The 15,582-nt window shown below is 50.9% G+C and overlaps 1 protein-coding gene across 1 annotated transcript in view; it reads right to left on the bottom strand.

Annotated features, from left to right (window-relative positions):
• ARK2C (arkadia (RNF111) C-terminal like ring finger ubiquitin ligase 2C) overlaps nucleotides 1–13,612 on the bottom strand; it is a 47,464-nt gene extending 33,852 nt beyond the window's left edge. The window contains exon 1 of the mRNA XM_082074852.1: nucleotides 13,470–13,612. Within this exon, the coding sequence (XP_081930978.1) occupies nucleotides 13,470–13,530 (61 nt within the window). The 5' untranslated portion in view covers nucleotides 13,531–13,612. The remainder of the gene's footprint in view (nucleotides 1–13,469) is intronic.
• Between the last annotated feature and the right edge of the window lie 1,970 nt (nucleotides 13,613–15,582).

The following is a 15,582-nucleotide window of genomic DNA, read 5'->3' as shown; positions in this document are numbered from 1 at the left end:
TGGGCAGAGTCAACATAGTCCTGAATGTCACATTTTCTCAGTGACAAGTGGTGGCTCGTTCAACCAAAGCACCCGGCCCTTCAGAGCAGCTCAGCTTGCTTGACAAAGTTCTCCTTTTCTCTTAAATATTAAGGAAATCAGTCAATGGCAAACCCCGGCCCCTGCCCAGCTTGGGTGCAGTGGGGACCCACAGCTCTCCTAACCAGTACCAAGCTGCACTGACGAGCATCCCCAGCCTGTGGTGTGGGATCTCTTGGTGTGATGCTGCTTTTTCTTGACTTTCTGGTCCATCACCCACCACCCTGAGAGTATCCCAGGCTCCCTGCTCAGCGCTGCCTTCCCTCCTCCACCATCAACCTGATCTGGGTGAAGATGACCCTGCTCATGGCAGGGCGTTTGGACTAAGTGACCTTTGAAGGTCCCTTCCAACCCAAACCATTCTCTGATTCTATGATCACCCAGCACTTCCACACCAGAGCTCAGCTAAAGCCTCTCCCACAGATGAAAATTTGCCAAGAATGTTAAGCCCTCCTCTTCGGAGAGAGCAGGACACCAGAGGTGGAAGCCGCCTTTCTCACCATGGGAGGTGGTATGCAGGTGAACACACAGAGGAAGAACTTCTGCAGCTTAAGGACTGCGCCACAGCCAACCCCAAACCCCAGGAGACATGGGGAGCAGACCACTCATGGCAGGCATCAAGAAGAACAGAGTACCTTTTCACAGGGCTTTTTGGTGTCTGAACCTTGGCAAACACGTTGCATTTTCATGTTACTGTTGTGTTCTGGGCTTTTATGCCTTTCTTCTATTTTTTTTTTTTTTTTAATCACAAAGCCTCATTATATTTATTGGCCTTCTCAAAGCTCCGTCTCCCTGGCGTGATGCGAAAGTGCGTGCATCATGGCATCACTAGGAGCAAACTTGGAGCTAGGTCTATTCACAGTCTGGAGAGGAGTGTTTTGGCTCGGGGGCATGGTGCCAACTCTGTACACACACACTCGCTCACTGAACTTACCTCCAACAGGCTGCTTTCAAAGAGGACTCCCCAAAGTCCTCTGCAGAGGTGGCAGCTCCAAGAGGGGTTAGTTGCTGGGTGCCCTGGTACTTCCCTCCTCCCCTTCATCACCCTCTCACTCAGCCCTGGCTTTCAGGTGGGTCCCAGCACCTCTTTGGTTCATGTGCTGGCCTGGATGTCACCTCCCCCCAAGAGATGCTGCCGGTGAGTTGTGTTTCTGAAAAGCACGTCCGTCCCCCCTGTTTCCCATTTGGATTGTGAGGCGTTGGGAAGGGGTCCTTGCTGCCTCCCCGTTTCCCATCGCGGGGCCAGAAAGCTGTGAGCAGTTGTGCCAGTGCACCAAAAACAGGAGGTGGGGGAGAGAAGAGGCACCAGAGCTCCCAGTTCAATGCAATGAAAGAGCAGTGGCACTTTTGCATGGGTGGTTTCCTGCAAAGCAACCATCAGAGCAACCCACTCTCTAAAAGCAATGTGTTCTGGAAGTGAAGCCAGGTGAGATATCTGTATCTGCTGCCCACTCAGCACCACACCATGATGCTACTTTCCCCCAGCCAAGGGACCAACGTGGACCACGCTTTAAAGCCAGCACTCTAGTTATGAGGTAGACCTTCCCATCACTGCATTCACTGGAGCACTGTGTGCAGTTCTGGGTGCCACAATATAAAAAAGATATTAAGCTATGGGAGAGTGTCCAGAAGAGGCTACGAAGTTGCTGAAAGGTTTGGAGAGGAAGCCATGTGAGGAGTGGCTGAAGTCACTTGGTTTATTCAGCCTGGAGAAGAAGAGAGTAAGAGGAGACCTCATCGCACTTACGGCTTCATCACAAGGAGAGGAAGAGGAGCAGGGGCCAAACTCTTCTCTTTAGTGACCAAAGACAGAACCTGAGGGACTGGAAGGAAGATGTGCCAGAGGAGGTTCAGGTTGGACATGAGGAAATGGTTCTTCACCCAGAGGGTGCTGGACACTGGAACAGGCTCCCCAGGGAGGTGTCACGGCCCCAAGACTGACAGTGTTCAAGAGACTGGACAATGTCCTCAGACATACGGTGAGACCTGTGGGGTGTCCTGTGAAGGGACAGGAGTTGGACTCGATGATCCTTGTGAGTCCCTTCCAACACAGGACATTCCATGATTCCATGATTCCCAACACCAGTGATTACAGCATCAACCACGGCCATCTCCCAGTGCAGCGGCCACAGGACAGCGCTTGTTCTTCAGCCTCCTCATCCCTTCAGCTCGTACAGAGCTCCCAAGGAGGTCCTCTGTCTTCTGGTCACAATATCCCATGGACAGCAGCGCCTTGCCCTCCACTCCACCAAGACACACCAGACCAGTGTGCTAGTGCACCTCAAGTGTTTCCAGCAGGTTTGAGCCCCGGAGCCAGCACCAGTCCTGAGGAAGACTCTGGTGACTGGGGAATGAATGCAAGGAAGGACAAATTCAGAAAAACCCATCACATCCACAGGGAAGAAAACATGGTAGATATTTAAAAGTGCAGTGGAAATTGAGAGAGGTAAAGGTGGAGAAAACAAGTGATGGTAACACCAGCAGCAGGGCTGGCCAGGAGGACTTCTCATCTGGCATATATCCAGCCTTGTAATGCATTTGCTGAAGAGCACCAAACGTGTCCCTGCAGAAATCCAGAGGATGGGTCTAAGCCTGTGTCTGCCAGCATCCAGGTCAGCCCAGGAGGAAAATTAAACTCCTTTCATTGCTTAGTTTCAAAGAGAAAAATGTCGAGTGAGAGACGAGGGGCTGGGGACAAGGAATCCTAGGAGAAGGACAGGGGTTCAGCACAGCTGGTCACACACAGTCTGGATGAATGCACGAGCCAGGCAAATGTATCCTAAAACCTAGTATGAGCCTCCTGGACATTGCTGTCGTCTGGCCCTTGATTTTTGTCAAAGGAGCATAAAATTGCTTGTTATAGGAAGAGCAGAGTAACACTGGACACCAAACATAGTTCAGCTTCCCTAACAGCACCCCAACTCATAGGAGTAATTGTTCAAAGGACCAGGAGGTTTACCTTGCCTCCCTTCCCTTTGATCTATGCCCTATTTCTCTAAGCTTACAGCTGCCTCCTGGTAATATTTTCTTTGCCAAGGACACCCCTGCACCCTACAGAAGAAGCATCACGTGCCACCTGGATCTGGCATCTCCCTCCTTGCAGATGACCCAGGGCAAGACGATATGTCCTTATCTCCAGGGCTGTCCCATGCTCTGCTTTGGAAAAACACCCACGGCTCCCACCGGCAGGTTTGTGATCACACACGCCAGACAGACTTTCCTGCTCAGATCAAACGGGGCCAGGGAGGAGGTGTGATTTGTCCCTGCAGGCTGAAGCAACTCAGGTAGATCAGCCCAGTGAGAAGCAAAGCGGTGGCTGCACATCTCTTTTGATACCTCAGCTCTCGTTTTCATTTTGGAAACCACCCTTGGTCCTTGCAAGCCTGGAAAGCCACCCAGTACAGGTGAGAAGGAAAGAGGGGCAGGAGCTGACGTGACCTCCCGTGTTCTGTAAGGGTCCAACTGCATTTTGCAACCTCCTGCACTGGGAACAGAGCGTTTGCTTCTCCAAGGCTCATCTCGGGCATTAAAGCACTTTCTGTTGGTTAAATAAACTGAAATCCTGCACACACTAATGCCACAACGTGGTTTCACAGTACAAGAACGTGAAGGACTGGGGCTGTTTGATCCTGACCACTGCATGTTTTTCAAATGAGTACAAAAACACCAAGTACATCTCCTGGATATATAAAAAAAAAAATATATATATATAGCGTCTAGGCAAAACACTTCTGTACAAAAAACCCAACTGAAAGATTATGATGAATTGGTGTTATTCCCTGCATCCAGTTAATGCTGTTTAATTTCTGCCATAAGATAGCATTTCACTTCTGGGGTTGTGGCCTATTTCATTTCACTCCAAATGAACCATTTAAAAGCCTTTTCCCCCTCCACCTCTCATTTTGCTGAAAAATTCAAAGACAATAACAAACCAGGAAAATAAATTTTCAGCCAGTGAACCGGAAAATAATCACCATGATCAAAACCAGATATCTCTGTTTTCGTGTAGCTCCAGTCCCCAGAGACTCAGGTCAGTAGGAGTGACACTGGCTGAGCTGCTGGTCCAGCACCCACCAGCGCATCCCCTGGTCGGGACCCAACATCCCTCACTCCAGGACCCAATTCCTCTGCAATATTCCTCCAATTCCAAACGAGTTGCTGTTTTTTTCAGCCCATAGCTTCAAGGAGCAACATCAGAGACAAGAGTTCAGCCACCAAGCGTTAATTTAACACAGGAAGGAATCAGACAGAGCTGAGCAACAAATTAAGGATGGACAATGAGTTTTGCTGCTGCTTTGGTAAGAGTAGGAAGGTATTTCACTCCCTGGGCTGTGGGTCAGTCTTCAACCTTGCAGATGGGACCTTGAGAGGCTCCATCTCCCCACATCCCCCCAAACCTTGGCTGCCTCCTGCCCACCATGCATGGTTTGGGTTGGAAGGGACGTCCAAAGCTCCCCCAGTGCCCCCCCTGCCATGAGCAGGGACATCTTCACCAGCTCAGGTTGCTCAGAGCCCCGTCCAGCCTGGCCTGGGATGTCTCCAGGGATGGTTCAGCCACGACCTCTCTGGCCAGCCTGGGACAGGCTCTCACCACCCTCAGGGACAACAATTCCTTCCTCATGTCCAGCCTGAATCTCCCTCCTTTAGTTTAAAACCATCACCCCTTGTCCTATCACAACAGGCCCTGCTCAAGAGTCTGTCCCCATCTTTCTCACAGGCCCCTTTTAAGTTCGGAAAGGTGCAATAAGGTCTTCCCGGAGCTTCTCTTCTCCAGCTGAACACCCCAGCTCTCTCAGCCTGTCCTCCCAGCAGAGCTGTTCCAGCCTCGGATCATTCCTGTGGCTCCTCTGGCCCCTCTCCAGCAGGTCCATGTGTGTCCTGTGCTGAGCACCCAGAGCTGGACCAGCACTGCAGGGGGTCTCACCAGAGCGGGGCAGAGGGGCAGAGTCACCTCCCTGACCTGCTGCCCACGCTCCTGGTGATGCAGCACCCAGATTCACCCACCTGTCATCTCCCACCCAGTCCAGATTCACACAATTCCAGTATTCAAAATGCCCGACGGTGCAGATCCGCAGCCCCCAGCCAGGTTTGTTGCTGCCTCCAGACTCCTGAGAGCTTCACTTGACACAGAATACAACCATTATCTCAGGTTCATATGGACATTTCCCACTCAGGACAGCAAGAGCTGAGCCAAAACAGCTCAGTAAGTGGTTTTGGTATATGGTGGAAAAAATTGTCTCTGTTCAGCCTCATGAAGAGCTGCTCGCAGAACACTGATCTCCAAGGAAGACCTGCCCCAGGGAGGGACTTTGGGGCTGCTGATGGGCTTTGCAGGTGGGCAGCATTGGAGGGGATCTTTTTATAGGGTTGCATGCAACAGAGGCATCCGCTATTAAGAAAAAAAGGCCTTGTAAACCCAATCCCCCTCACATCACGCTATCTCTGTGCAGAAAGCCTCTTCATTCCTTATCTCAGCCCCTAGAGATTTGTGGGATATCACAAATAACAGCTGGACGAGATAAGGAGTCGTCCAACGTGTTGGCTGCTCATAACGTCTAAAACACCCCGTCATGATGAACCTGAATGGACCGGTGGCTGTGGATGCTACATCTCATTTGTTTTCAATCTGACCCTGCTGTTTTCCAGATGTTTTGAGTAAACATCGTGTATGTTTTTTTCCACCATTCTCACACCTCAGATTCCCATCTACAAACCCTACCAACACCCTCACCTCCAGCCATGAAGAGCAGAGACCAAAAACGCTCAATGTTGGCCAAGCAAAGCTTAATCCACTCCCCATCCTTTCCAGTCACAGCCCTTCTAGTGTTAAGGGATCTTCTTAATTCCAATTAGCGGCCTATGCAGTAAAACCCCCCAAGGAGGAGGAGAACTATCAGGATCCGACCCTCCAGGGTTTACCACCGTGGTAATGCAAAACCAGGCATGCCGGCAACAAAATGTTTATGTCCCCGTGATTCATAATACCGCAGAGTTTGCAGGAAATGTAATACCATTCACGATTAAGAAATGCTCTTGTTTTCTGCTAAATATATAAAATGATCACTCATCCCCTGAGCAGCAGATGCAAATTATACATAGCATTAGCCTCCTATGCCAACCACCATAATTCCGGTGCAGCATGAAGCAGTTTCCCAAGGCTCTAGAAGTCCCTTAATCTGCCTTTTGACATCAAATGACAAATTTCTTGCCTGGGATCATTAACGGGATGACTAATGAAAGCTGATAAGTGAATTTATAAATGAAATTAAAGATATTAATATTAAAATCCAGGCTACGAGAAAGAGAAATGTGGATTTAACAAACCACAACAACAAGTGCGGTAATCTGCATGAGATTTACAGCTCTTTTCCTGCCAGGAACATCGGAGATGTGCTATTTTCCACCTGGAGGATGTGGAAGCTACCAGGCTTGATGGACACGTCTCCTGAAGCATTAGCAGCCCTAATACCTTCAGATGCTGAGATTTAAAAAAAAGCTGCTCAAATTTGCCAGAAAACACCAGAGCAGGACTGAAAATATGATGACAGAAAATATCTTTAGACTGTGGTCAGTTTGCTGTTTTTTTAATTTGAAGAAGCCCACCTCAAACTAGATTCTCACCTTACTCATCCCAGTACAAGTGCCAAGCAGCTCCAAGGACGTATTTTGGATTTATTCGCATACGAACAAGTTCAGACCTTTCCAGCTTGGTGTTTGATCCCATGTCCAGGAAGCTTCAGCATGGACCCACAGCTCATTTCTGACTCCAGCTGCTCCTCACGGAGGTTTGGGGTTCATGGGAGAGTCAATTTAAGCCTCAGCTCCCACCAGCTGATGATGATCAGCCCTGGATGGACTGGACAGATGTCCCAAGGAGCAAAGATAAATGAGATCCTACCTAATGCTGCAGGACTGCGTAAGAACAGGCACCTCCTCTGCTATGAAAAGAAGAGAAGAAAGCTTCCTTTTACCTGTAGATGCTCAGTTTTCAAGCAGATACATCATGGAAATAGGTTGGTGGGGCAAGTACTCATGAGTGGTGCCACCTGATGCGCTCACAGCTTCCAAAACAACCAAGATCCCTTTGGCTGTATCAGGACCTTGAGCCAGCAGCGTGACTGAAGGAAGAGTCAGATGTCACCAGGAGAATGAGAAAGCCCAGAAACGCAACATGAATCACCAATGGGGAAGGCATGTTTGGTATGGGGACATTTCCCAATCCCACCGTCCAGTGGAGGAGCCCAGAGTGGGGAGCAGCCACACCATGGCGGGTGCCCAAGGGTCTGTGTTTCTGAACGTATCTTAGAAACCCTCCTGAGCCTGGAGAAGACAAGAATAGGTTTTTGGAGCAGCTCCTAACTCAACCCCAGTGTTGAGTGCTTGGACAGGTGGCCTGCTGGGCTGTCCAGTTCCTGCTGAAGATACCTGCAAAGAAGTCCCAGAAGGTACCCATGGCCTGGCTTTCTCCTCATTTAGGGGAACAGCTGCTCCTTGTACCATTTGGGGAAGGAGGTAGAGGAGTGACACATGGTAACATCTCCACAGCATCACCTGAGCGCTAAACAGATGATCACTAGTGGTCACCCACACCTCAGGGTGTCACCTCCAGCTCGGGCAGCAACCCCCCCAAGGAGCACAGGGACATAGTGTGAGAGATGGAGACACCCAGATCCTTCTCTGAGCTACTGAAATCCTCATCTGAACATCTCCCCACAGGTATGTCCCCACTTCAAAGGGTCCCAGCCCGCAGGTACCCAGCTGCCCATCATTGCCTCTCCCCATAACCTGCATCTTCACTGCTTCCAGCATCTGCTTTGCTCCTGACCCCGCTGGGCTTATTCACTCAAACCAAAACAATGACCTTCACCCAAAGATCTACGACCCATACACTTGGAGCTTTCTGCAGGCACATTTAACAGCCTTTAAAGGGAGGGAGAGAAAACAAGAAGTGGTTAAGGACACTTACCAAGAGGGATCCACCATAGCACGTGCCAGCCAGCCCGACCCAGCTGGGGCTGGGAAATATATAGGACCAGCAGGCAGAAAAATGGATGAGAAAAGGTCCCAGGAGACTGCAAAAACGGAGCAGAGGAGGAGCAGAAAGGGTTAAGCAAAAGTGGATTTTAAAGGGAGAATCTAATCACTCCCAAAAGACTTGAATTTTTTCCTAAGGAGGTTTAGGAGAAAGGCATGATAAAGGGAGGATTAAATTAGGAAGTCTCTTGCAGGGTCCTGCATGGAGATGGTCATGGGCACTTCACTCCATCTCCACAAATTGAACCAAAAGAGGAAGAAAATGACGATTTTCCCCATTGGGTCTTAGCGTCACTCTTGCTGCCCACCTGCAGGTCCCTGCCCACAGCCACACACGGCCCTTCTCCTTCCCAAACCACCACATGGGCTGGAAAACCTCCCGAATGCTGTAGCTGAGTTTTGAGCACCAATCTTGCCACAAGCAGCAATTTGAAGCTCTGCTTTAATCAGAATTTAACTCTACCCTTTAACTTAAAAGCCTCGTTCTATTGCCCAGCTCCAGGGGCTGCGGGTTTATGTAGAAACACCCAAACACCGTGAGATGCCCAACAGCCATCACACCTCTCCCACCTGCAAAACCAAGTCTGGTTTTGGACGTTATGAGCATTGATGATGAACTCGATGTAAGATAAGACCTTCTGTAAAGTCTGCCCTCGGATTTCTGGCACATTTATTTAATGCTTCCAAAACAAGTGTTCTCAGGTTAAGGAGGGAGGGAAAGGCTCTTCTCTGCTGATCTGATGCAGCACGTGTCCCTTTTTGAACATCTCTAGAGATAAGGACCTTCCAGTTACAACCACAGTTACAACCCAATCCAGTTTGGGTTTAAACCAGCAAGTAAAGGGGCTGGAGGGGATACCCATGCTCCCACTACCCAATGTCATGTCCCACGGGACCCCCAGGAGAGCCATCATCCCCTCTCCTTCCACCCCTGCACCTCCAGCAGCTGCGGACATCTTCTGTCTGGTCGGTCCTGGATGTCACACATGCTCCCCATGGCACCCAGCGGGGCGGGGGGTTTCTCCTACAGATTTGGGAGCTCCCGCAGCGCTTCACCCTCCCCTCCCAGCTAACCGAATTCCCAGCAGGGTTTAAGACGACAACGACAAAAAGCGAAGCCCAGACTTACTCTAGGACAGTCTGTCCGGGCGGTTCATGGAGGAGGACTCGGCTCAGCGAGGACTGAGGCCGGTTAGAGCAGCACCCCGGTGCCTACGGGTCCCCCCATCCCCATTTTGTCACCACACTCTGTCCAGGACACACCGAGCAACGCCAAACTGTGTCCCCACCCTGTCCCCACCGCCTCGTCCACACGGCAGCTCCCAAGTTTTGTGGCAAACAACCCCCAGATCTCCCCACTCCATCTTCACAGCCACATTTGCTTCCTCGCTTGGGCAGCGACTCACCAGTTCTTAAACAACACACTTCCACGGGGCCGGATCCGCACAGTAAATCCAGCTCAGCTTTCGTTAGACCTTGCTGATGATTCCCAATACGAGCAATATGTGACCTGCTACTTGTTTACCTTTTTCTTAAAAGCAATGGTTGGCGCCACCCCAAACCCCACGTGAGGCACGGATGGGTCCAGCTCCCATTTGGCATCACTAAATGTGTGCAGGACCTTTACACAACCCTTATACAAATGGATGTCGGAGCCCATTTTCTCCACATTTGGGATTATCGGTCCCCCGGTTGTTGGAAGAAGGTGTTTAACACCAGTCGGTGCTGGGGGGATGTCAGGGCTTTGCAGAAATCACCACATGTGCCTCCACACCCACCGCGGCACCACCGGCACATGACAAGGTTCAGGTTTCCTCAGCCCGCGACACTAAAATCAAATAAAAACAGATTATTTTCTCCGTACCGGGTGGCTTTTCGAGACTCGGAGTGTCAAAGGAATTAAGTCATTACGCTGTGGATGCACTTGATGGATTATGAGCTATGAAAGGCCTGGTAGTTACTGACTAACAAGGCCGGGAGGTGGAGAGTGGGGGGGTGGAAAATGTTTCCTCTCGTAAGAAACACGTTTCTAACGAGACAGGTCAAAATATGATGCGGATGATAAATTGCTTAAGTACCAGCTGCCATTACCCCAGCAGTTTTCTGTAAGATTAGATTATCGAAGTATCCTCGGAGCACATTGACCGAACAGTTTCGCTCTGTTATCAGCGCTAATTTGCAGGAGATCTGGGGTTTTTTGTGCTCGCTGCAAACCCCAACAAAGGGGCAGCTGCCAGCAGGTGTATGTTTTGGAGGGGATTGGGTTTATCCGTTTTGGGGTGAGGGGCAGGAAGGCAGAGGAGGGGATTACAATTTTTTTCCCACGTCATAACCCAAATTTCATCATTTCACGCATTGGGGGGGGGGGGGGTGTTGAATTTAAAAAAAAAAAAAAAAAAAAAGGAGAGAGAAAAAAAATTTAAAGTCAAAAATAAAATAATTAAAATAAAAATAAAATTAAAAGTCACATTGGAAAATGGACCAGCCCCCAACAGGCATGCACGTCTCCCTTCATGCAAGCGAGAAGCACAGCCTCCCTCCTCGGGATGCGTACGGGGACATGTGTGGCATACGGGGACATGTGTCACGCAGGGAGCTCAGCGCCGGCCCGGGGCGAGGATGGAGCGAGAACAAAGGGCCACAGAAAACAACCACATCCAAAGGGGGGAACAAAGGGGGGGCAACCCGCTGGTGTCTGCAATGGGGGGACAGGATGGCCGAACAGGCGTCGAGATACACGATAAAATATAAGGAAATATGGAGAAGGAAATAATAAATAAATGTTGGGGCGGGGGGGGGAATTAAATAAAAACTCAGGGTAAAGCGAGGAGGGAGGTGGAAAGGCACGGCCTGGCGGGATGAGGCGTCTCTCCGAGGGATGCTGGGGTAAGGCAGAGACACTTGCTTTTGGTTTTTGTTTTGCAAGCGGCTCCTCTCGGGATTTTAGCGGTGGCCACCGACCTGCTGAATTTCCCTTCCTCTCATCAAAAGGCAAATAACCAACCCTGCACCTCCCCACCTTTCTGCGGAAATGCGATTAAAACAAGATGTTCCCCCCCAACCCAGTCCCGGCCCCTGCTCTGGGGAGCCCTGACTTCTTCCCTCAGATCCTGGTGGCATCCAAGCCAAAAAGGGAAGGTTTTACAAAGCTTTTACAGGACCATTTATTTTGCAGACCTGAGAAAGGAGGCCTGGCACCGGGACGAGTGACTGGTATTGTTATCGCTTCGCAGCAAAAATCACTCTCGCTGACCACAATTTGGTTTCCCACCCCTCCCCGCTTCCAATATTGTCAGCTCCCCCGGTGACTTTTCTCCCAACCCCGCTCTTCGCTCTTTTTGACCAAAAATCGAATTATTCAGAAGACGGTGGGGCCCGGAGGCTTCAAAGCAGGAGAATGTAGTTACAACATTAGCAGCTGGGGTGTTTTTTTGTTTAACAAGCCCTGCCTTGAAGGGGTCTGGCAAAGATATTTATATCGTGCCAGGCGCCGCGGGACCACGGCACCACAACCTCTCGCCGAGCAGATGGTGGGCAGGGCGCTCACATATATATATATATATATATATTTATATACATGTTTAAATACACAGCTAATAAATTAGAGCGACTTTTTTTCCCCCAGGTTCATTTACCTCCTGTTAATTGGGAGTTTAAAAATAAATTACTCCCCCCATCCATCCATCCATCCATCCATCCGGAGGTTGTCCCTCTGGTTTTGGTTATCAGTCCGGTAAGGAATGTGTAATGTTGTAACTGGGATGAAACAAGCAGAGCCTTCATCAGGCACCTATCCTTTTTTTGGGGTTAATAATGAGGGCTTTGGGTTTGTGCGCCTTTCTTTCGGCTATTCTGCGGTAAAGCGGAATCCTGCATCAGCACAAGGGTAATATGGACTGTGCGCCAGGGGAATATGTACACACAGAATAATGCTGGGGGGTAGATATGGGATAGGAATAAAAATAAACAAATAAAAATATGTATAAAAAAGCCCCCATATCTGCACTACGGGAAAAAAATCCACTCAAACCTCACGATGGGGGGAAAGCAAGGAAAAAATCTAAACAGCAGGATACGACAATAAATGGGAAAACAGCAATAGAAAAAGCACACTAGGTTAATATAGGAAAACTAGTTTCTTTATTGAGAGATCGTATATTAGTATTAGTGGAATCGTGTGTAACAATGTCATCATGCACACAATACAAAAAGGCAAGGCCCACCATGCTATGGAAGGGCAACAGAACAAAAGCAGCGTACACTGAGCAGATGTATAGGCTACAGCACATTACATTTCAGCAGGGTATGTCTCTACAGAGAGATTTACATCAGAAACTAGGTAATGTAAAAAAATACAGACCATGCTTTAGTTTTAGTACAAGAAAAAGGTGAAGATACACAACCAAAGGATATTCGATACAGAAAAATTACCCACAAAATAAGAACAGGAAGTAATTTAGCACAGCAGAAAAAAATGTTATCCCTGTTTAATGGAAAAACATTTTGCCAGTCGTCTCTTTTCATAATCGATTTTTTTTTAATTATTATTTTTCGCGGCGGGGGGGGGGGCGGGGAAGGGGTTGTTCGCCACATTGGAGCCACGTTATTGGGACATTATTGGGACGGGACACTTGTGGCTGATAGGGACGGTGGGGCTGGTGGGGCACCCACGATGCCCAATTTGTATTTCTCTTAGAATTAAGGCAAACCGCCACATTTCCCTCTCCCCAATGTTTTTTATATATATATATTTTAGGGGGTTTTCGGCCGCAATTTGGGGGCGTTCGGCCCCTCCCAAAGCCCGCCCCCCCTCTCCACTTCCCACCCAGGAGACCCGACGACCACAGCAAAACGAATCCACTTAACAGGAATTTACAGTGCAATGTACTCAGCTAAACAGGATGAAGGTACAAAAATGGCTGTTATCGTCTACAGCTACGCTGAGATGGCCTGGTGGCTATAGGCTACACGGCGAGACGGGGGTGGGGGAGTGGGGGGGGGGGGAGTTAAATTAAAAAATAAAATAAAATTTAGAAAAAAATAAATTATATATATATATATATATATAAGAAAAGGAAAATGGAGCTACCGAGGGACAGACTGGAGGTGCAGGTGGGAGCTGGGGGGAGGTGGGGAACCCCCACCCCGGGCACTGCTGGGGATGGGGCGGTTTGGGAGGGGGGCGGCTGGCGCCGATGGCATGGGGTGGGCAGCACCCCCATCCTGCCGGGGTCCCGGAGCCCGGGCCGAGCCGGACATACGCGCCCTCCTCGATATACACACAACCCGCCCCTCTCCATCCCGCCCTGCTGCGCGGAGCGGCCCCGGGACGCGAACCCGCGGCCCCGGCGCGGTACCTCTGTTGCGCACGGAGCCGAAGACGGGCAGCACCAGGTAACCGACGTGCACCAGGACCATGCTGCGGCCTTTTGTGGCGCGGCGGAGTCGGCGGCGCGGCCCCGGGCCCGCTCCCGCCGGCCCCTCCGACGCGACGGCGAGTGGCGGCCGCCGCGCTCCGCTCCGCTCCGCCGGCACACAAAGGCGCCCGCCGCCAATGGCAGCGCGCCGGCCGCCGGGAGGACACGCCCCCCCGCCGCTGGCCCCGCCCCGCCGAGGGACTCGCCGACCAATGAGGGGCTAAAAGGGAAAGGCGGGGAGGGGAGGGGGGGGGCGGGGTCTGCCGTCAAGTGTACGCGCGCCGCGCGTGCGTGCGTGTGCACACGCGTGCGCGCGCGCTGCGGCGATGCGGGCGTGCAACCCGGGCGCGCGCCGCTAGGGGGGTGTGGGGCGGGGGGGGGGAGGGTATGTGTGTGTGCACGCGCGGGTGCGCGTCTGCGCGCGGGCACGCGCAGGCCCGCACGTGCACGAGCAGGTGTTCACGTGTGCAGATGTGGGCACGCGCATGTGCACACATGCACACTGCACACGTAGACACAGACACCCGTGCATACAGAACCGTGTGCACACGCATGCACAAGCGGACACGTGCACGCGCACACATGCACTGCATGCATAGATGCACACATAAGCGTATGCGCACACGTGCACAAGCAGATGCATGCGCGTGCACACACAGATGTCCACCTGCATGCAGAGCCATGTGATAACACGTGTGCAGATGTGGACACATGCAGTGCACACACGCACTGCACGCAGAGACACAGACACGCGTAAGTACAGAAGCATGAGCACATGCACAAGCGGGCACATACACAAGCAGACACAGGCACGTAGACACGGGCACATACACACATGCACTGCATGCACAGATGCGCATGTGTGTACGGAAGCATATGCACACACGTGCATGAGCGAACAAATGCATGTGCACAAGTGGACAGATGCACATGTACAAGCAGACGCATGTGCACACATGCACTGCATGTGTAGATGCGCACATATGCATACAGAAGCATATGCACGCACGTGCACAAGCAGACGAATGCACGTGCTCACACAGATGGCTACCTGCATGCAGAGCCATATGCTCACACATGTGCACGTGCGCAGATGTGGACACATGCGTGTGCACACATGCACCGCACACATGCACTGCACGCACAGACACAGACACAGACACCCGTGAGTATGGAAGCATGTGCACACATGCACAAACGCACACATGCACAAGCAGACACATGCACATGAAGAAGCAGACACAGGCGCATAGACACAGGCACATGCACACATGCACTGCATGTGTAGATGCACACTGAATGTCTCGCACACATATTCATACAGATGCATATGCACACACGTGCACAAGCGGACAAATGTGTGTGCACAAGCAGAAACACGCATGTGTATAAGCAGACGCATGTGCACACATGCACTGCATGCGTAGATGCGCACATGTGCATACAGAAGCAGATGCACACACGTGCACAAGCAGACACATGCATGTGCTCACACATATGGCTACCTGCATGCAGAGCCATATGCTCACACATGCTCTGTGAACACATGCACGTACAAGCAGACACAGGCAAGTATGCCCATTAGTGCACACATAGACACAGGCATGCATGTGCATATGGCTGCATGTACAAGCAGACACATGCACACGTGCACTGCACACATATATGCATGCAAATGCATATGCACACACAGGCTAGGGTGCACATACATGGGCACTGGCATATGTGCACATAGGCACAAGCAGACACACACACGTGCACAGGCAAGCACATGCATGTGCACACATGCATGTCACACATAGATGCTTACATGCCTACAGAGATATACAGGCGCTTGTGCACACACATGGGCACTGGCACACACGCACAAACGTGCACACGTGCTCAGGCACACTCATGCACAATCACACACCGTGTACTCTGCAGTCCTGTGCACACGTGCAGCTGCAGGAGCACACGTACATGCACACACATGCATGCAAACGGGCGTGCAACGGCACACATTCACACACACAACGTGGCCACAGCCCTGCTCTCCCCTCCATACATCCCT

Source organism: Streptopelia decaocto, assembly GCF_964273445.1.
Source record: "Streptopelia decaocto genome assembly, chromosome: Z".
Lineage (NCBI taxonomy): Eukaryota > Metazoa > Chordata > Aves > Columbiformes > Columbidae > Streptopelia > Streptopelia decaocto.
The sequence above is the reverse complement of the archived record's forward strand: the minus strand, read 5'-3'. Positions and strand labels throughout refer to the sequence as shown.